At 64.6% G+C, this 17,448-nt stretch overlaps 1 protein-coding gene across 4 annotated transcripts in view; it reads right to left on the bottom strand.

Moving 5' to 3' along the window:
• Positions 1 to 4,172: 4,172 nt before the first annotated feature.
• The window catches only part of COL6A2 (collagen type VI alpha 2 chain), a 38,023-nt gene continuing 24,747 nt past the window's right edge, over positions 4,173 to 17,448 (bottom strand). For 2 of the 4 annotated variants that reach the window (XM_067035289.1, XM_067035290.1), the window contains 20 exons: positions 17,319 to 17,345; positions 17,175 to 17,219; positions 16,569 to 16,622; positions 16,092 to 16,154; positions 15,761 to 15,823; positions 15,417 to 15,506; positions 14,678 to 14,740; positions 14,055 to 14,117; positions 13,629 to 13,691; positions 13,249 to 13,311; positions 12,936 to 12,986; positions 12,600 to 12,635; positions 12,297 to 12,359; positions 12,137 to 12,199; positions 11,927 to 11,962; positions 11,700 to 11,745; positions 11,239 to 11,391; positions 10,615 to 11,067; positions 10,463 to 10,501; positions 4,173 to 5,250 (listed from right to left, as the gene is read on the bottom strand). In XM_067035289.1, the coding sequence (XP_066891390.1) occupies positions 4,652 to 5,250; positions 10,463 to 10,501; positions 10,615 to 11,067; positions 11,239 to 11,391; positions 11,700 to 11,745; positions 11,927 to 11,962; positions 12,137 to 12,199; positions 12,297 to 12,359; positions 12,600 to 12,635; positions 12,936 to 12,986; positions 13,249 to 13,311; positions 13,629 to 13,691; positions 14,055 to 14,117; positions 14,678 to 14,740; positions 15,417 to 15,506; positions 15,761 to 15,823; positions 16,092 to 16,154; positions 16,569 to 16,622; positions 17,175 to 17,219; positions 17,319 to 17,345 (2,133 nt within the window). In that variant the 3' untranslated portion in view covers positions 4,173 to 4,651. Of the gene's footprint in view, positions 5,251 to 6,440; positions 7,601 to 10,462; positions 10,502 to 10,614; positions 11,068 to 11,238; positions 11,392 to 11,699; positions 11,746 to 11,926; positions 11,963 to 12,136; positions 12,200 to 12,296; positions 12,360 to 12,599; positions 12,636 to 12,935; positions 12,987 to 13,248; positions 13,312 to 13,628; positions 13,692 to 14,054; positions 14,118 to 14,677; positions 14,741 to 15,416; positions 15,507 to 15,760; positions 15,824 to 16,091; positions 16,155 to 16,568; positions 16,623 to 17,174; positions 17,220 to 17,318; positions 17,346 to 17,448 lie in introns of those variants that run through there. The other 2 variants (XM_067035291.1, XM_067035292.1) reach the window with 1 other exon arrangement.

The raw sequence follows: 17,448 nt of genomic DNA, 5'->3' as shown, positions 1-17,448 counted from the left end.
GCCCTCTGCCTTTTCATTTTGTCTATCTTTCTGTGAATATTGTTTTTGTTCCACAGCCTGCAGGATTGTAGTTCTTCTTGCTTCTGCTGTCTGCCTTCTGGTGGATGAAGCTATCTACGAGGCTTGTGCAAGCTTCCTGATGGGAGGGACTGGTGGTGGGTAGAGCTGGGTGTAGCTCTGGTGGACAGAGCTCAGCAAAACTTTAATCTGCTTGTCTGCTGATGGGTGGGGCTGAGTTCCCTCCCTGTTGGTTGTTTGGCCTGAGATGATCAAGCACTGGAGGCTATAGGCTCTTTGGTAGGACTAATGGCAGACTTTGGGAGGGCTCACGCCAAGGAGTACTTCCCAGAACTTCTGCTGCCAGTGTCCTTGTCCCCATGGTGAGACACAGCCACCCCCTGCCTCTGCAGGAGACCCTCCAACACTAGCAGGTAGGTCTGGTTCAGTCTCCTATGGGGTCACTGCTCCTTCCCCTGGGTCCCGATGCACACACTACTTTGTGTGTGCCCTCCAAGAGTGGAGTCTCTGTTTCCCCCAGTCCTGTCAAAGTCCTGCAGTCAAATCCCGCTAGCCTTCAAAGTCTGATTCTCTGGAAATTCCTCCTCCCGTTGCCGGGCCCCCAGGTTGGGAAGCCTGACATGGGGCTCAGGACCTTCACTCCAGTGGGTGGACTTCTGTGGTATAAGTGTTCTGCAGTCTGTGAGTCACCCACCCAGAGGTTATGGGATTTGATTTTATTGTGATTGCGCCCCTCCTACCATCTCATTGTGGCTTCTCCTCTGCCTTTGGATACGGGGTCTCTTTTTTGGTGAGTTCCAGTGTCTTTCTGTTGACAATTGTTCAGCAGTTAGTTGTGATTCTGGTGCTCTCGCAAGAGGGAGTGAGTGCACGTCCTTCGACTCCGCCATCTTGAGCCAATTGCTCCTCTCCAGTTTGTTTCTAATTCTGTTTATAATAGCATTTTGGTTACAGAGTCATTTAAAAATTTTACAGTCAAACTTATTATATATATGCTTATCAACTTCAGGGAAGGGGAGAAGGATCTAATTACAGTTTTTGTTTCTCTTTTTTCACTGAGAATGCTACTAGGACCCCCCCCCCCCACTATCCCCACCTGGATGGGTGCCCTCCCGGGCCCTTCACACCATGGCCAGAGGTCCTGGCATCAGCCCCTCGCCTCTGACCTCCCTGGACAGCAGTAGGCCCAGCCGTGCGAGCACGGCTCTGTCCCCGGCTGCCCGGAGGTGGGGCATGGGGCCTTGGTGGCAGGGAAGGGAGATGGGCCCTTCTGTCTGGGGAGCACAGCTACAGCTTGACAGGGTGGTCCTGGGAGAATCTTACTTCCTGATGGAGGCAGCCGAGTGCAGGTGGGGTGGGGCACAGAGGCCACCCTGGGAGGGTCAGCTGGGCCTGGTCGGACCTGGAGGGGGTCGTCCCGGGGGTCTGGGAAGGGCCTCAGGCGCTCAGGGGCAGCCGTGATGGGGACTCACTGAGTCAGGCCCGAGTGGCCACCGTCGAGCTGTGGGACTGCGTCCCGTCGGCCCCGGGGTGGCCTCCTGGTCCTCGCAGCCTCCTTGCTGGGGCTGCAGCTCCGCTTCAAGCCCAACCGAGAGCTGATGGGTCCCTGTCCCAGCCCTGTCCTGTCCTCTCCCTGTCCCCCAGCCCTGCACCCTGCCCAGGCCCTTCTAGGGATGGCTGGAGCCTGTGCCTGGGGAAGGTCTGGGGAGGTGACTTTGGGAAGAGACGCTGGTGTCGAGGTGTCACTGGGAGTACGCTGGAGAGGTGGGGTGTGACGGTGAGCGGTGTTACTGTGGGAGTCTGGCGAGGGTCCTGGGTGAGGGGGTGTCTGTGCAGAGGTGTTGCTGGGGGGGTGCTGGAGAGGGGCCGCAGTGTTGGGCTGGCCACGAGGGTGTCGCTGTGGGGAAGCTAGGGAGGGGTGTACCACTCTGAGAGACAGGAGTGTGGCTGGCTCCTTACGGACACTTCGAGGGCCTAGAGCGCTCTGGCCCGAGTCTGTCCTTCCTGTGGGAGGTGGGGTTGACAGGCATGACATCCACTCAGGCTGAGGGACCACCTCGAACACTGTGTCTCGGCCACAGAATGAGGGCGTGGGTCCTCACTCTGAGGACCCACGGCCTTGTGCACACTTTTGAGGCCTGGGGAGTCCACTGGGCCCCCCCGAGGACGGCACGCTGGTGATGCCTGCACAGCGGCCGTCCTGGGCGGGTTGCGTGGCCGCTCTGCTGGCTTCCTTCTGTGACCTTGGCCCCAGGTGAGCCCATCTGGGTTCGTCTGTGCCGAGTCTCCTTCACTCATGTCCCCTGCTCTCAGGGGACAGGACCCATGTCCGAGTGGGGCTGGGTGGCGGTGAGCAGGCGGTGAGCAGGCAGAGCGGGGGCCCAGGTAACCCCGGCTGTAGAGGAGGGCCGGAGGGTGTCCCGTGTGTATGAGGGAAGGCTCTTGTAGGAAAACGCAGAACCCTAACTCAGACACCACACGTGGCAGGGAGCGTGTCTGAGCGTCCCTCCAAGGGGCTGAGGGCTGGGGACATGAGGCCTCAAGGAACAGCCCTGAGAGGGAGCTGGTGCCCTTGGCCTCCAGGGAGGTCGGGGCCCCAGGGGAGAGCGCGGGGGACACCAGCATGGCGGGCGCCCTGCAGGTCCCCACGGTTGCTTGCGCCCTGGAAGGACCCCGCCCACCCGCTCACTGGGGTCGTACGTAGGCCGGAGTCACGGAGAGGGACGTCCTTTCTTCTGCGGAGGGGACCCCGTGCAGGGTCCAGCGGGCAGAACTCCGGATCAGTGGAAGGAGGGGCCCCTGCCTCCCCACACCTCCGCCCCCGGGAAGTTCACAGGCGGTAGCCCTGCGGCCTGAGGCCTGCGGCTGCCGGGCTCTTCTCTCTCTCTCTCTCTCTCTCTCTCTCTCTCTCTCGTAGGCGTTTTGTACGGTTCTGTACGGTTCTTTGCGGGGAGGGAGGGGGACGGAGGAAGAGAAGATACTTGGTGTGACACCCTGCATTTCAGCTGCAGGCCATGTAGGCAGATGACAGGAGAGGCGGAAGTGAGTCAGTCACCCCCAAGGGGGGGTCAACAGGGTGTCATCGTGTTCTGGGCTGAACTGTGTCCCCCTCCCCCAAATTCCCATGTCGAAGTCCTAGCCCCCAGTACCTCAGAATTTGACCTTATTTGGAAATAGAGTCGTTGCAACATAATCTGTAATTAGTTGAGATGAGGTCATCCTGGGGTTGAATGGGCCCTAATCCAAAATGACTGTGTCCGTGTCCAAAAGGGAAACGTGGACGCAGACGGGCCCGGGGAGATCACGTGTGAAGATCCGAGGGTCGCTGCGAGTGGAGGAGCGACGGGGCTGGGGCGCCTGGAACAACCCCTCCCGAGGGCCGTCAGCGGGGGCGTGGCCCTGGGCCACCGGGACTCCGCCCACTGCGGGCCTCCAGGCTGTTGTTTAAGCCCCCGGATGGAGGTACTTTGTTAGGCCAGGCCCCGCAGACTAAGCAGCCTGGGGTTTAACAGGGCACTTCCCAGAGGGTGAACTTAAAAGACCTGGGCGTCTGGACAAAGAGTCACTGAGGCTGCCAGAAAAATAGAGCCTCTCTCTCGTTTCTCCCGTCTATCTATCTATCTATCATCTATCTATCAATCATCTATCTATCTATCTACTTCTCTCTCATCTGTGTACCTGTCCTCTATCTATTATCTATATATCAATCATCTATCTCTCATCTGTGTACCTATTATCTATATATCAATCATCTATTTTCCTCTCTCTCACCTGTGTACCTGTCACCTGTCTACTGTCTATCTGTATCACCTCTCTTTCTATCATCTGTCATCTCTCTATCATCTATCTCTATCCACAAATATCCTCATGCAAACCAGCAAACATCCCTAAAGTGCTCTGGCCCCGTTTGGGGAACAGAGTGAGACTTCACTGACCAAACACTTTGTTTTCAGCCCAAAGCCAACTAGACAAAGGTGGATTCCACGGTTGAGGCCACCCAGTCAGTGCCCTTGGGAGCGGGGTGCCTGTAAGGACAGCAGGCCAGGCCCGGCACAGAGCAATACGGGGGACCCCGGGGTATGATCAGTCCTGGGGCTTGTGGGAACGGTCCCAGCATCCCCACTGGCACAGACACTTGGAAGCTGGGGAGCGAGCGGGGTTCAAAGCCTTTATTGGACTGGGGTTGTGCACACAGGGAGGTGCAGGGCCTGCTGTCACAGCTCAGTCTGATGGGGGAGGTGACGCCCAGAGACCTGGGAGCGGGGCCAGGAGGGCTGGCAGGGAGCCTCTGGAGGGCACTCGGGGGAGGACAAGTCTGGGAACGAGGCTGGGCCGAGGGGGGCCCCAGATGTGCTCCCGGGAAGCCTCTGGGGTCCCGGGAGGGCACAGAGGGCAGGACGACGGTGGATGGTGAAGAGGGGCAGCGCGCTCAGGGTGTCCGGGGCTGCGGGATCCCCGGTAGGAGCGGGGCTGGGCGGGGGTCCTGCGCTCCTCACTTTACACCCACACGTGGAGAGATTGAGCCCTCAGTGCGCCGGAGCTCTCAGGTGGGGTCTGAGTAGCACCACGGACAGGAGGGCAGCGCCCGCGGGGCAGGGGGCGCGGGGCTGGCGGAGGCGGCGGGCAGGGGGCGCTAGCAGATCCAGCGGATGAACCTGTCGAAGAAGCCAGGCTGGGCCAGGCTGTCGTAGTCCTTCTCGCGGAAGACGGCGGCCGGGTCGCCCAGGCTGATCTTGGAGAGCACGTCCGCGTCCACGTCGCTGCCCACGGCCACCACGGTGGGCACCACGTTCTGCTTGCGCATGGAGTGCACCGCCTCCTCCAGGCTGTCGTTGCCCGTGACGCCGTCCGTGAGGAACACGAAGTCCAGCTCGGCGTGGCGGCGCGCCCCGGCCCGCGCGCCGCGCACCACCTGGTTGATGGCGTGCACGATGCCCGCGCCCACGTGCGAGAAGGAGTTGAGGTAGCGCGCGCTCGCCAGCGCCTCCTGGATGACGGTCAGGTTGGAAGTCAGCGGGAAGGCCACCTGCTGCTCGAGCGGGCCTCCGAACTGCAGCAGCGCCACGCGCGCGTTGAGCGGGTCGTCGTCCCTGCGCGCCAGGGTCAGCCGCCGGGACACCTCCTCCACGAAGCGCCGCGCCTTGTCGAAGTTCTGCTCGCCCAGCCGCTCGGAGCCGTCCAGCAGGAAGACGATGTCCACGGGCCGCTGCGTGCACTGGGCCACGTACAGCTCTGGGGGCGAGACGGGGTGGTGCGCGGGCGACCTGGGTGAGGCCCCGCTGCCCCGCCCCAGCCGCGCTCCCCGGGCTGCGCCCGCCCCGGCCACGCCCCGCGCCCGCCTCTCGGCGCACACCCCACCCACAGGAGCCGCTCAGACCGCGGGAGCGTCACGCAAGATCACCGGCGGTCGGGAGCCCCCGGGACGTGGGTCCAGGCTCCTGCCCTGTCTCCCCGGGACCGACACCGTCTCTCCTGGTTGTGCTCCCACCAGGAAACGTCCCCAAACCCGAGGCTGAGGGGTCCCTTTCCACTTTCCCAGCACCATCTCTGCCCAGCGACCTCCTTCAGGCCTCACGGACAGGCAGGCAGGCAGGGAGGGATCAGTAAAGCCCCTTCTTCTGGCCCAAGAATTGGATGCGCCCCGAAGGACCACGGTCCATGGGGAGCAGGAGTGGAGAGAGAGGTGTCATCACACCTGTGATTGTGTAAACAAGACCTCATGGAGATCCCCAGACGCAAGGACCCACCTCTGGAGGCTGGGCCGTATCTCTCCCAGCCCTGGGAGCATCAGGGAGCGAAGGGGCCTGTGTCCCCTCGACTGGCCAAGGCTTTGGTGGGCAGGGCACACAGGTGTGGCCAGGCCCCTGTGGCAGCCCGGGTGACTCCCTGTTACCTGACACCCTTGCCCTCATCCGGGCACTCACCAGCCCAGGACATGCCAGACAGTGTGAGGGCAAGGCTGCCACCAGGGCTGAGGCTGGGCCTCTGAGGGACGTGGGCGTCTCTGCACAGCCTGAAAACCCGCTGCACACATGGGACCACAGGCTGGGTCTCCACCCAGGAACAAGCAGCCAAGCCCCTCGCCCAAGGCACTGCTGAGATCTCAGCTCTAATGGCCAACGGGGCTCGGCAGGGGCGGGGCTGGTCCTCCCTCTTGGGCCCAGCCCCTCAGCCCCGTGGGCACCCTCCTGACCTGGGCAGGAAAGGACTCCGGGCACAGCCCAGGCGTGCTGACCCAGGGCTGGAAGCACGGGGATCCCATCGGAAGGAGGTCCTGACCTGTGGCACCAGCACGAGGGGCTCAGGATCCCCCCTGGGCCCCGCAGGTGCCAGGTGCCCCCCTGCATGGGCAACCCCCGAGGTCCAGGCGAGCAAGCAGTTCGCCCCAGCAAGTCGCTGACCGCAGCACACATTCACACTCCTTGTTTTTCAGCTTTTATAGAATGTATGAGATGCGCTCACAGCACCTGGAGGACACCCTCGGGTGTGTTGCCTGCAGTACTGGGCTACCCGCGGAGGAGCGAGGGTTTCTGGCAGTTTTTTTTTTTTTTTTTTTTTAAAGGAGCTTATTTATGTGGCAGTGCAGCTGAAGAGCAGCTTTGGCTTTAAACCCACAGAGCTGGAGCTGGAGCTGGAGCTGCCCAGCGAATTCCCTGTGCGCCCCTGGGCCTCTAAGTCCCTGCGGCCAGAGTCAAATGCAGGGACTGGTGGTTTGGGGGGTTTCTCAATGTATCAACCAGGGGGACGAGAGAAGCGCACAAGGGGTGACCTGGGCACAAAGGCCAGAGGTGAAGCCGGGAGTTGGGGCTGTTTATGAGGCTCTGGTCTTCCCTCTTTCTTTTTGGCTAAATAACGGCCCCCAAGAGATGCCTACGTCCTAATCCTGGAGCCTGTGACTGTGACCTTATATGGCAAAAGGACTTTGCAGATGGAATTCAATGGACTTTGCAGATGGAATTCAATTAATAATTCCCTTGAAATAGGGAGACTCTCCTGGATTATCCGGCCCTAAATGCCACCACAAGTGTCCCTGTAGGAGGGAGGCCGGGGCGGGGGGGGGTGGGGGAAGGGGAAAGGCCATGTGTCCACAGAGGCAGAGACAGGAGCTGGAGAGGCAGGAAGGGCCCTCCCTTAGAGGCCCAGAGGGCACGCGGCCCTGGGATGCCTTGCTTTTGGACTTCTGGCCTCCAAACCGAGAGAACAGCTTCCTGCTGTCTCAAGCCCCGCGGTGTAAGGCAGGCGGCCCCTGGGAGCTAATGCGGCCGGTGGGGCTGCACCCCGTGGGTTCAGCAGAGCGCCAGCACGGTCTCGGGGTCCCCCACGATGTCCCTGTGCACCAGCTTAAAGGTGTCAATGAACAGGTCCATCCAGTCCTGCCGCTCGCCTCCTGTGGCGAACTTGGCCCGCTCCGCGGTGTAGACCAGCACGGCCACCAGCCTGGAGTAGGCGGCTGGGTCCTGTGTGAGCTCCGTGGCGTTTAGCAACTGTTGGATCAGGGGGATGGTCCTGGGGAAGGAGGCGTCCGGGCCCTCTTCCGTGCGGAGGAAGGTGACCGGGGGCTCGCCGCCAGGCCGCGGTCCATCTGCAGGGGATTCCAGAGAAGTCTTTAAGGGACTTGGTCGGCGTGATCGGGGCTCCAGCCACCTCTCTCCTCGGAGACGAGGAGGGGCCGAGAGCTCAGCGAGGGGGTCAGATGAGGAGCCGGGGAGGCTGCAGCTCCCCCATGGTCAGCACGGGGCGCCGAGGAGAAATAAATGGGGCTTTGGGGAGCCCGGAGGAGGCGGAGAACAGAAGGTCGAGAACTGTAAGACGCTTGGCACAGGCGGCTGCTGAGACTAGCCAGGCTCTGGCGCTGCTGACAGCTCAGGGCCCTGCCCTGGGATGACCCCAGCCCCCTTGCGATGCTCAGCGCTACCGGGAGAACTTCCTGCCTGTTCCAGCCCCGCCTGGCGATAGGCGGGGGCCCCCTAGAGCCCCTCTCAGGGCGGTTTCTCTGGCCGGCTTGTGATTACAAATCCTCCTCCGCCCTTCACCTTCAGACGTAAACCTCCCCGCCCTGCGTCCCGTCCCGTCCCGGGGGAGGTCAGGGCCTGCCCTCCGGGCCCCTCGCTCCAGGCGCACCACGGCCCCCTGTCCGCACGGTGCCTCGGGCACGTCCAGTTAGCTCGCCTGGGTGGCCTGGCCTCACGGCCCCAGCCCTGCCCTGCGCCCTTCCTTTGGGGCGCCCAGCCTTCCGGAGCCTCCTGCCTTGGCGTGGGGAGCAGGGCTCAGGTCTCCCTGGCTCTCCGCCTCCCGCAGCAGCTGCCGCAGAAGAAAACCCGCCTTGGCCGCCCTTGACTGGTGTCCACCTTTGTTTCTCTTCGACAGCCTCGTGGTTCTGCCCCAGTTGAGCTGCCCCCCTGGCTCGGTCCAAGCCCAGATGCGGCTGAGCCTCGGGGTAGAAGGGGCCATTTGGCCCAGTAGGTCAGGGCTGTGCCAGAGCAGGCAGCGTCCACCTAGCGCCCCTTTGCTCTGCCCTCAGCGAGCGTGCCAGGGTCCACTCATGTCAAGGAGGTCCTTTGTAAATGCATATTCTGTAGTTACATCTACTTTCTTCCCTTCTGGTCACAACGTCTAATTTACTTGGAAATTTCCAATTGCTTTAAAGGAGAACGAGATTGTGAGCTTAGCAGAAGGGGGGCTTAGGAGAACAGGGGAGGGGTCCCTAAGGGGGCTGGCTCCCTTTCACTGTCAGGTCCTGGAGGCTCAGGGGAAGTGAGATCACCAGCATTACTCTAGCATCAAAACCAAAGACATCACAAGAAAGGACACGACAGCCCAAGATCTCTCACAAACACAGACGCAAAACTCCTCAATAAGATATTAGCAATCAACTCTAACAATATACATGTATTATACATCCTGACCAAGTGGGATCTATCCCAGGTCTTGGAAGGCTGGTTCAGCGCTCAGAACTCAATGAACATAATCCATCACATCAGCAAGCTAAAGGGGAAAAACTACCTGATTATATCAACAGGTACAGAAAAAACATCTGACAAAATCCCACACTCGTTCACGATAGACTCTCAGTACCTAGGAATGGGGGGCCACCCTCAGCTTGATAAGGAACATCTACAGAGACCCTCAGCGGACTCCCCCATGGTGAGAAACTCACAGCTTCCCCAGCAAAATCACCGCTGGGCCCTGGCACCAGGGGCTGGGTCAGGTTTCTGCCCTCGAGGGGCCAAGCTGACCACGGGACCCGCACCCTGGGAGGAGTCAGGCACCCTGAGGACAGGGGCACAGACCAGGGGTTAGCTGGGTCTCTGCGTGGACCCCACCCCCTTTAGCCCCCGGGGGAGACTGGGGTTGGCGCTACTGGGCCAGCCTCTGGGGTTTGGGGTGGCACTGGGCGCCACACACAGCCGTCTGCAGCTGGCTCTGGGGACCCCAGGCCCAGGCCGTCTCTGGGATGACCCCACAGCTTGCCAACAGCCATGGCATAGCCACCGGTACAACCTCGGCGAGCACTTCCTTGGAAGGTCTCTGTCAGAATAAGTGTGCGGATGGACCCGTCCCCAACTCAGCACGGCCCCTTACCTGGGGCGGCCTTGGTGCCTTTGAACCTGCCCGGGGCCCCCTGGCGCCTGGGAGGAGCCTGCCGGGACACTGACCTCGTGGCAGACGCGGATGTGGACGCAGGCCCCAAGGCTCCCCTCAGTGTTGGACCTGCCAGCAGTCCAGCCCGACTCACCCTGCACCCCCGCCTGCTGCAGAGGCCCCACCACCCAGAGCTGGCCCCGGGGGCCCCTCTGAGGCGGCAGCAGGATGCCCAGAGAAGCTGGTCGAGGCCTCCTGCCCCTTCCCCGCCCCGAGGGACCCCTTGGGGGCAGCCTCCGTGGGTCCCCAGCCCCCAGCCTCCTTCTAGTGCAACCACGTAGGGCTCGAGGCACAGCCCCCTAAACATGTCTGCTCCGGAGGGAAGAGCAAACCCCAGCCGCCAGACAGCAGCTCAGGGCGTCAGGGCAGAGGCCCGCTCTGCAGCCGCCCCTGTGGCTGTGGATGTGTTCGCCTCCCTGAGGGTTTAAGACCAGCCATTTCACTTACTGGATCCAGGGCTTCCGCCTGCAGGAGCCAAGCGGCCCTGGGGTGTCTGTGCCTCTGGGCACCTCAGCCCATGAGGCCATGAATCTGTGTTAGAGACCAGCGGCCCGAGAGCTTAGCGCACCCCCTCCCCACATGCGCCAGGTGGGTGGGGTGGCCGAGCGACTCCAGACGTCAACTGCACCCGAGCCCCCTCCTCGGAAGTGCCGGGGTCCCGGAGGCCAGGCCACCGCGGGTCGTCTGGAATCCGAGGCTTCTCGCTGGGGCGGCTGCAGCGGCAATTCCTAGGGTCCCTGCACGGCCCTCCCCCCGGCCCTGGCTGCCGGCTTGCCTGGGGGGCCAGCGGCGCCCGCGTTACCTGTTTGGCAGGGAAGGTCCGGGCACACGATCTGGGGGTCTAGGAGAGAGGAAAAGAGGCGGGGGTCCCGGTGGCTCCCTTGGAGGCCTGCGGAGACCCGGCCCCTCCCCGGCCGCACGCCACGCCCCTCCCCTCCCCTCCTCCGGACTCACCCGGGCACAGCACGTCCTCCATGTCGTCGATGAACTTCTCGGCCACCAGGTCGGAGAAGAGCGTCATGTTGCGCACCTGCTGCGGCTTGTCGCAGGCGATGGAGTACAGGTTCTCGCTCTCGTGCTTCTCGTGGAACATGTCCCCGATGCCGATGGCCGTCACCGTCACGTCGTGGTTGCACAGCGCCCTCAGGTTGAGGTCGTCGTCACGGGGGTCGTGGCGGCCGTCCGTGATGACCACCGCGAACACGCGGGTCTTCTGGCGCCGGCTCTCCTTGATGAGTTGGTTGTAGGCGAACTTGAGGGCCGAGGGCGTCCAGGTGCCGCCCGCGATCCACTCAAGGTTCTTGACGGCCTCCTTGAAGCTGGCCAGTGAGTCGATGCGCTCGTCGTCCAGCTGGATGGCCTCGAAGGTGCCGTCGTGGCTGTACTGCACGACGCCCACGCGGGTCCCTGCGGGTGGGCGCGGGCGTGAGGGCGGCGCTTGGCAGAGCTAGGACCATTCCAACACCCCTCCCGTGGATTTCTATCCGGACCTCAGGCGTCCTGCGGCCCCTCTGCTCGAGAATGCGGCCTGGCGCCCCCTGCCCCGCCGGACCCCCACCCCACTGCGGTGCCGCTGACCCGTCTCCGACTTGGGGTCCTTGGCGATGGCTCCCAGCCTGTTGACCACGTTGATGACGAAGTTCTTCTCCAGGGTGAAGTTGGTGTAGCCGATGCTCTCGGAGCTGTCGATGACGAACACCACGTCCAGAGCGCCACAGCGCTTCTCACAGTCTGCGGGGGGCGGGGTGAGCGTGCGGGGGGCGGGGTGAGCGTGCGGGGCGTGGCGAGAGGGGGCGTGGCGAGAGGGGGCGTGGCGAGCAGGCGGGGAGGCGTGAGCGGAGGGGCGTGCGTGCAGGTGACGGCGCCGACCCCCGGCCCAGGGAGACAGCCTAAGACCCCGGGGCGTGCAGCCAGGTGCACCGTGGGAAACAGTGAACGTGAGCGGGAGGGCAGGACTCGGACGGATGACCCTGACCCCAGGACAAGAGCCCCCAAGGACACAAGTGTCCCAGTGCAGCCGCGTGGGGGCCACGACTCACCACAGCACCCGCACGTCTCCCTCACGTAGGTCATGACGTCGCACTCCTGTGACACAGCGGGGTCAGCCCCCAGCCCAGAGCGCAAACCCGGGGGAGGGGCTGGAAGAGCTTCTGCAGGAAGCCTGTGGCCCCTGCCCCCCTCCTGCTCTGACCTCACCCCTGCTGACCTGCCCTTCAGATTTTTAGGAGGGAGGACCACCCTGAGTGCCACCCCGACTGACACCTACCGTGAGGCCGGGGTCTCCTGGGGGGCCAGGCTCTCCCTGGAAGGAGGAAGGGTATCAGTGAGAGGTGACACCTCTCACGGCCGAGGCTGGGAGGGCTGGACTGGTTCTCACGCGGCCACTCCAGGATCCCTGCATGGTTCGGGGTGCCTGGTGGCCTGGCTGGCCCAGGGACTGTGGCCCGAGGGCCAAAGGGATGGGCGACTGACCTACCTCGGGTCCTGGAGCTCCTCTCTGGCCCCGCGGGCCTGGCTCGCCAGGGGGACCAGGATCTGCCTGAGAAGGAAAGGGCAGGTGGGCTCCAGCAGTCCCAGGGTGGCCCACCCCGCGGCCCTGCCCCGGGCAGCTGTCAGCAGGGACCAGAGGTACTCACAGACTCGCCCTTCTGGCCTTTCCTCCCGGGCTCTCCTTTGGACCCAAAGTCTCCTCTGCCCCCCTGTGACACAGGGCACCGTGTTAACAACGCAGAGAGCTCGGCAGCTGGCACTGCTCCCTGCCGCCCCCCAGCCCTCCAGGGATCCGCCCGAGAGGGACACGCCTTTTCAGGAGGAACCTGCACTCGGCAGTGCGGGGCGGTCAGATGCAGCCCCACAGGGCAGCATTTCAGGGCGTGGCCCGCTCCCACCAGCAGGGCTCAGCACGGAGGCCCACTGCACAGACCGCCCGCGGTACGTACCTCGGGGCCGCGGGGGCCAGGCTCGCCTTTCTCTCCCTGGGAAGCAAGCACAGGGGTCACTCAGCACCGGGCCGAGGGCTGATGGCCGTGCAGCCCCCTCCCTTCCCTGACGGGTGGGCTTGGGTATCAAAATCTGTACAGAGCCACAGAGGCTATGGGAGAATGTTTGATTCCCGTGGGACCTGCCTCTGCTCTTGATGGCCCCCCTCCGGACCCAGCCTCACCAGGGCCCGGCGGGGGGCCCTGGCCGGAACGAGCAGGAACCTTCCAGTCAATGGAAGCCCCTCTCAACGGTACCCACCCCTCCCCCAGTCCCTGTCCCAGCCCAGGACTTACAGGCGCTCCTCGGGGTCCTGGGTAGCTGAAGCCAGGCCTGCCAGGGTCTCCCTGGAGGACACGGGAGGCCAGTCAGGGCAGGGCCAGTGGAAAAGGGGGAGACTGAGTCAGTCGGCCTGGACTGGGGGTGGGTGGGCAGGGCCCGCCTTGGGAGGCCACACCCCCCCTGAGGGTGAGAACACGGGCTGGGGTGGGAGGTTGCTGCCCCGGCCCCTGATGGCCTCCCTCAGCAAGGGGGCAGGGCCGGCATGCTCCCAGCAGCCTCACTCAGGAGGCCTGGCCCGTCCTGCCTGCCGGGTGGGGAGGGGCATACCTTGGGGCCAGGCTGTCCCGAGTCTCCGCGGGGGCCAGCGTCCCCAGGCTCTCCCCGAGATCCCTGGGGGAAGAAAGGACGCAGGGAGTGGGCACAGACGGGGCTGACCTCATCCAGCTCTGAGCCCAGGCAGCACCGCTGCCCTGCAGGGCTGGCCGTCCTGAGGGTCTCTCCTCTCCGCGTGCCACGTCCCGGCTCCCCCTGGTACCCCACCCCGCCTGGTAGAGCCCGACCCCTCAGGGCAGGAGGATGGCGTGAGGTGCATGGGGGCACTTGGCTCCCTGTCCCACCGCCCAGGTTTACTGTGCGGACAGCATCCTGCCTGCCCGAGGACAGGAGGACGCAAAGCCATGGGCCCTCCCAGGCGTCCTGCTACTGACCTGCTTCCCGGGCTCTCCAACAGTCCCCTGGGGACCTCTGGGTCCAGGTAAACCTCGGTCTCCCTGGAAAGAAGAGACGAGGGCGCTTCAGAGACGCTGTTTTCACTCACTGTGGACTTCGGCAAGGGCAGGGGGCCTGCTGCCCTCCAAGAGGCCCTTAGCCCTGACCCCACTGGCCCCAGGCAGGGCCTGCAGGGTGGAGAGGGGCAGGGGGCCCTGCTGCCCTCCAAGAGGCCCTTAGCCCTGACCCCAGTGGCCCCAGGCAGGGCCTGCAGGGTGGAGAGGGGCAGGGGGCCCTGCTGCCCTCCAAGAGGCCCTTAGCCCTGACCCCAGTGGCCCCAGGCAGGGCCTGCAGGGTGGAGAGGGGCAGGACCCTCCCAGGAGGGGATGTGGCCTTTGTGGTTGCCCACCCGCTGCCCCACTTGCCTTGGCTCCTTTGTTGCCAACCTCTCCCGCCAGGCCCCGGGGCCCCTCAGGGCCAGGATCCCCCTGTGGGAAGAGAGGCCAGGTTAGTCTGGGGGAGGTGAGGAGGGGGAATCATGAGCTCCCCAGGGATGAGGCCCCAGACGGTGGGGGGTGGTGCCGGGACAGCAGGCCTGCCTGCTTGGCCTCATGCAGCAGGGCAGGGGTCACCAGTCCCAGAGGAGGGAGCCCCTCCTTTGAGACCTTCCCCCACACCTCACAGGGAAATGGCCGTCCTTGGATGTCACCACAAAGACAAAGACCTCCTGCGCCAGCTACAGGAGCACATGTGTGCAGGGGGGATGCTGAGGGCGTGGAGCAGTGCACAGCCTGCACAGCTGTGCATGGCGTGCGTGGACGTGTCCTTGCCCAGGCCTCTCATCGGGGAGTGCCTCCTGCTCTCCCACACCCTGCAGGGAGCCCCCCTGATGGTCAGGCCCCGGGGGTTGCCTTTATTCTCCTAGGTGGACCGTGGAGGGGGTGTTGGTCATCCCTCGTCACGGGGGCTCCACTGGCACCACGGTGAGATTCCGGCGTAGACACAGACACCGCAGACAGCGCCCGAGGCTCCCCGTGCGGACACTCACCTTCTCGCCCTTGGGGCCATCACTGCCTGGGCTGCCCTTGGTCCCAGGGTCTCCCCTGCGCCCCTGCAGAGAACAGGCACATGGGAGCATGGGGTTCCAGGGTGGCAGCCCCACTGGAGCCCCACACCCTGTTCTCCCCACAAGGAGTCTGGCTGTGAGGTCTGGGGGCCCCTCCAGAGGGCCTCAGCCTAGACCCTGTCCTCTGCTGCGTCGGTTTGGTCCCACATGAGCACTTAGGAAATGACGGAGGCTGGTGAGCTTGTAAGTCCGGGAGTTCGGGTGACTTGACTGGGACCGAGCCTGGACCGGCTCTTCGCGAAGTCCCTTTGCTCCCTTCGGCTCGGGATGTGTCCCCTCTGGGGGTCAGCCCTGGGACTGGGCTCCACCCACCCCGTGGCGGGTCCCTGAGGGACGCCTGGGTGGGGTCGCCGTGGGGACCCGCAGAATGTGTGCCTGGGTCTAGGTTGAGCCCTCGGGGGGTCCTGCGGGGGGTGGGCAGGGTGGGGCCCCGGGGCCACTTCATGGGCACCAAGCGTCCGGCAGGGGCGTGCCTGGGCCCCGCAAGCCCCTCCTCCGCGGCCCTCCATGGCGGCTGCCGTGTGCGGCCAGGAGGCTCAGCTGGAGAGGCCGGAGGACACTGGGCTCACAGAGGCCCAGAGCAGCGCGCGCCGAGGCAGCCCCGCGGGAGGGTGCGGCAGGCCGGCCGCGGTGCCCAGGGCCTGTGGGCAGGTGAACTCACGGGCTCGCCTTTGGGGCCTCGGGGCCCAGGCCCACCCTTGGCTCCTTTCAGGCCGGGACTTCCTGGGGCTCCGGTGTTGCCTTGGTAGCCCTGCGGGGAAGAGACAGCTCAGCTGCGGCCGTGACCCGCCCAGGCGGGTGGCCGGCTGTGGGCAGGGCCCAGCCCGTGTGGACACATGCCCGCCGTCTCCGGCGGGGCCGCGTCTCCCTCGCGGCGCGGTGCGCCGTCAGCTGGCAGCAGGGACAGGAGGCTGGGGCCACTCAGGGCCCAGGGCTGGCCTGCCTGCCCAGCCCCCGCCATGCGGCGCCACGGTAGTGCGGCTGGAGCCCGCCGGGAATACTCGCCTTGCTTCCTTTTGCCCCGTTTTCCCCCGGGGGCCCTCTGCGTCCGGGGCGGCCAGGGTCCCCCTGGAAAGGTTTGGAGAAGTTAGCCTCGTGCTCTTCAGATGCCAGCAGTGGGGCAGGACCCCGGAGGGGCTGGGGGCGCGTGCTTCCCCTCCCGTGTCTGTGGAGCAGGTCCCCCTGTGTGGGCACCCACGGCCCCCTGCCCGGTTTGCAGGGCCAGGGCCTCTCTGCTGGGCATCTCGGCCCAGTGCTGCAGGCAGGGAGAAGGCCCCCAGCGGGGTGGTGACCCCCTCAGCTCTGGCCGGCCCGCCACCTTGGCCAGGCCGCCTACCTTGGAGCCTTGATCTCCTGGCTCCCCAGGGCTGCCAGCTTCCCCCGTGTAACCATCCGGGCCCTGCGAGAAGGGAGAGGGTTGTGCTGGGGCTCGGGCTGGGAGCTGCGCTTGCATTTTCCCCGTGGGGTCAGTGCCAGCTGAGCAGCACCCCATCGCTGGACTGGCTGCCGGGACCCCCTGCCTGGGTGGGCAGACTGCACAAGCCGCTGGCACGGGAGCCCCTCGGGACTCTGGAAGCAGCCACCCTCCACCTGACCCAGGAGCCCCTGAGGCCATTCGTCATGTTGTGACCCCAAGCCCGGCTGAACCCTGGCGGGGTTCTGGGACAGGCGGGGGAGGGGCTGAAGGGAGGAGCCCAGCTACTGGCTTCCCGCTGCAGCTTGCCGGGCTGGTGGCTGCCCTCCCCAGCCCTGCCTGGCGCCGGGCATCTCCCAGGACCAGGGGCTCGACGCAAAGCCTCAGCGCTGTGCTCACCCGGTCCCCGGAGTCTCCCTTGCAGCCAGGAGGCCCGATGCGCCCCAACTTGCCCTGAAGGAGAACAGGGGAACGGAAGTTGCGTCAGGGCCAGGATTTGGAGGCCACGAGCCCCGACGACAGAGGCCAGTGGTGCCTGGTGTACGTGCGCGTCAGTGGCTGTCAGGGTGGCGGTCCAGAGTCTCCGGGGTGCGGCCAGGACCATGAGTGTCTGTGGTGCCCCCTCCAGGTGTGTGCACGCGTGCGTGCATGCATGGTGCGTGCTCACCTGTGACATCTGTGTGTGTGCTGTTTGTGTGCACCTGTGCATGTGTGTGAACCACCAGTCAGGCCAGACGTGGGGTCTGCAGGCCAGGCAGGGAGATTCCTGCAAGGCCGGGCCCTGCTTTTCAGGAGCAAATGTCCACTTCCGCTCTTGCAAGGTTCCTGTGTGTCCCGTGTCCACCGGGTAGATGCAACCAGGGGCCACCCAAGCCACAGGTTGTGCGCAGTGGCCAGAGAGGCCCAGAGGCCTGGCCCCTGGAAGGACCTGAGAGTCGCGAGGGCGTGGCTGTCACTTCACGGGCACCCTCGCTCCGCCCAGGGACGGAGTCCCAGCGCACCTACCTTCTGTCCATCCGTCCCGTTCTTGCCCACCAGGCCGGGGGCGCCCTGGAGGAGAGGGGAGGAGGGACTCCGTTAGCCCCGAAGCTCCTTCCTTCTGAGCGGTGGGGAGGTAGGCGCCCCGCCCCCGCCCGCCTGTCTGCTCACCTTCCGCCCTTCGGCTCCAAACTCGCCCTGCACAGGAGCAAACGAGGCCAGTTAGCGCTGCTAACACATCACAGATGCCACAGCATTAGGCCCAAGTCTACCCTTGGACAAAACACGAGGCCAGAGCGGC

This window comes from Kogia breviceps, chromosome 5 (genome assembly GCF_026419965.1).
Source record: "Kogia breviceps isolate mKogBre1 chromosome 5, mKogBre1 haplotype 1, whole genome shotgun sequence".
Classification (NCBI taxonomy): domain Eukaryota; kingdom Metazoa; phylum Chordata; class Mammalia; order Artiodactyla; family Physeteridae; genus Kogia; species Kogia breviceps.
This window is presented reverse-complemented; position numbering and strand designations above follow the sequence as displayed.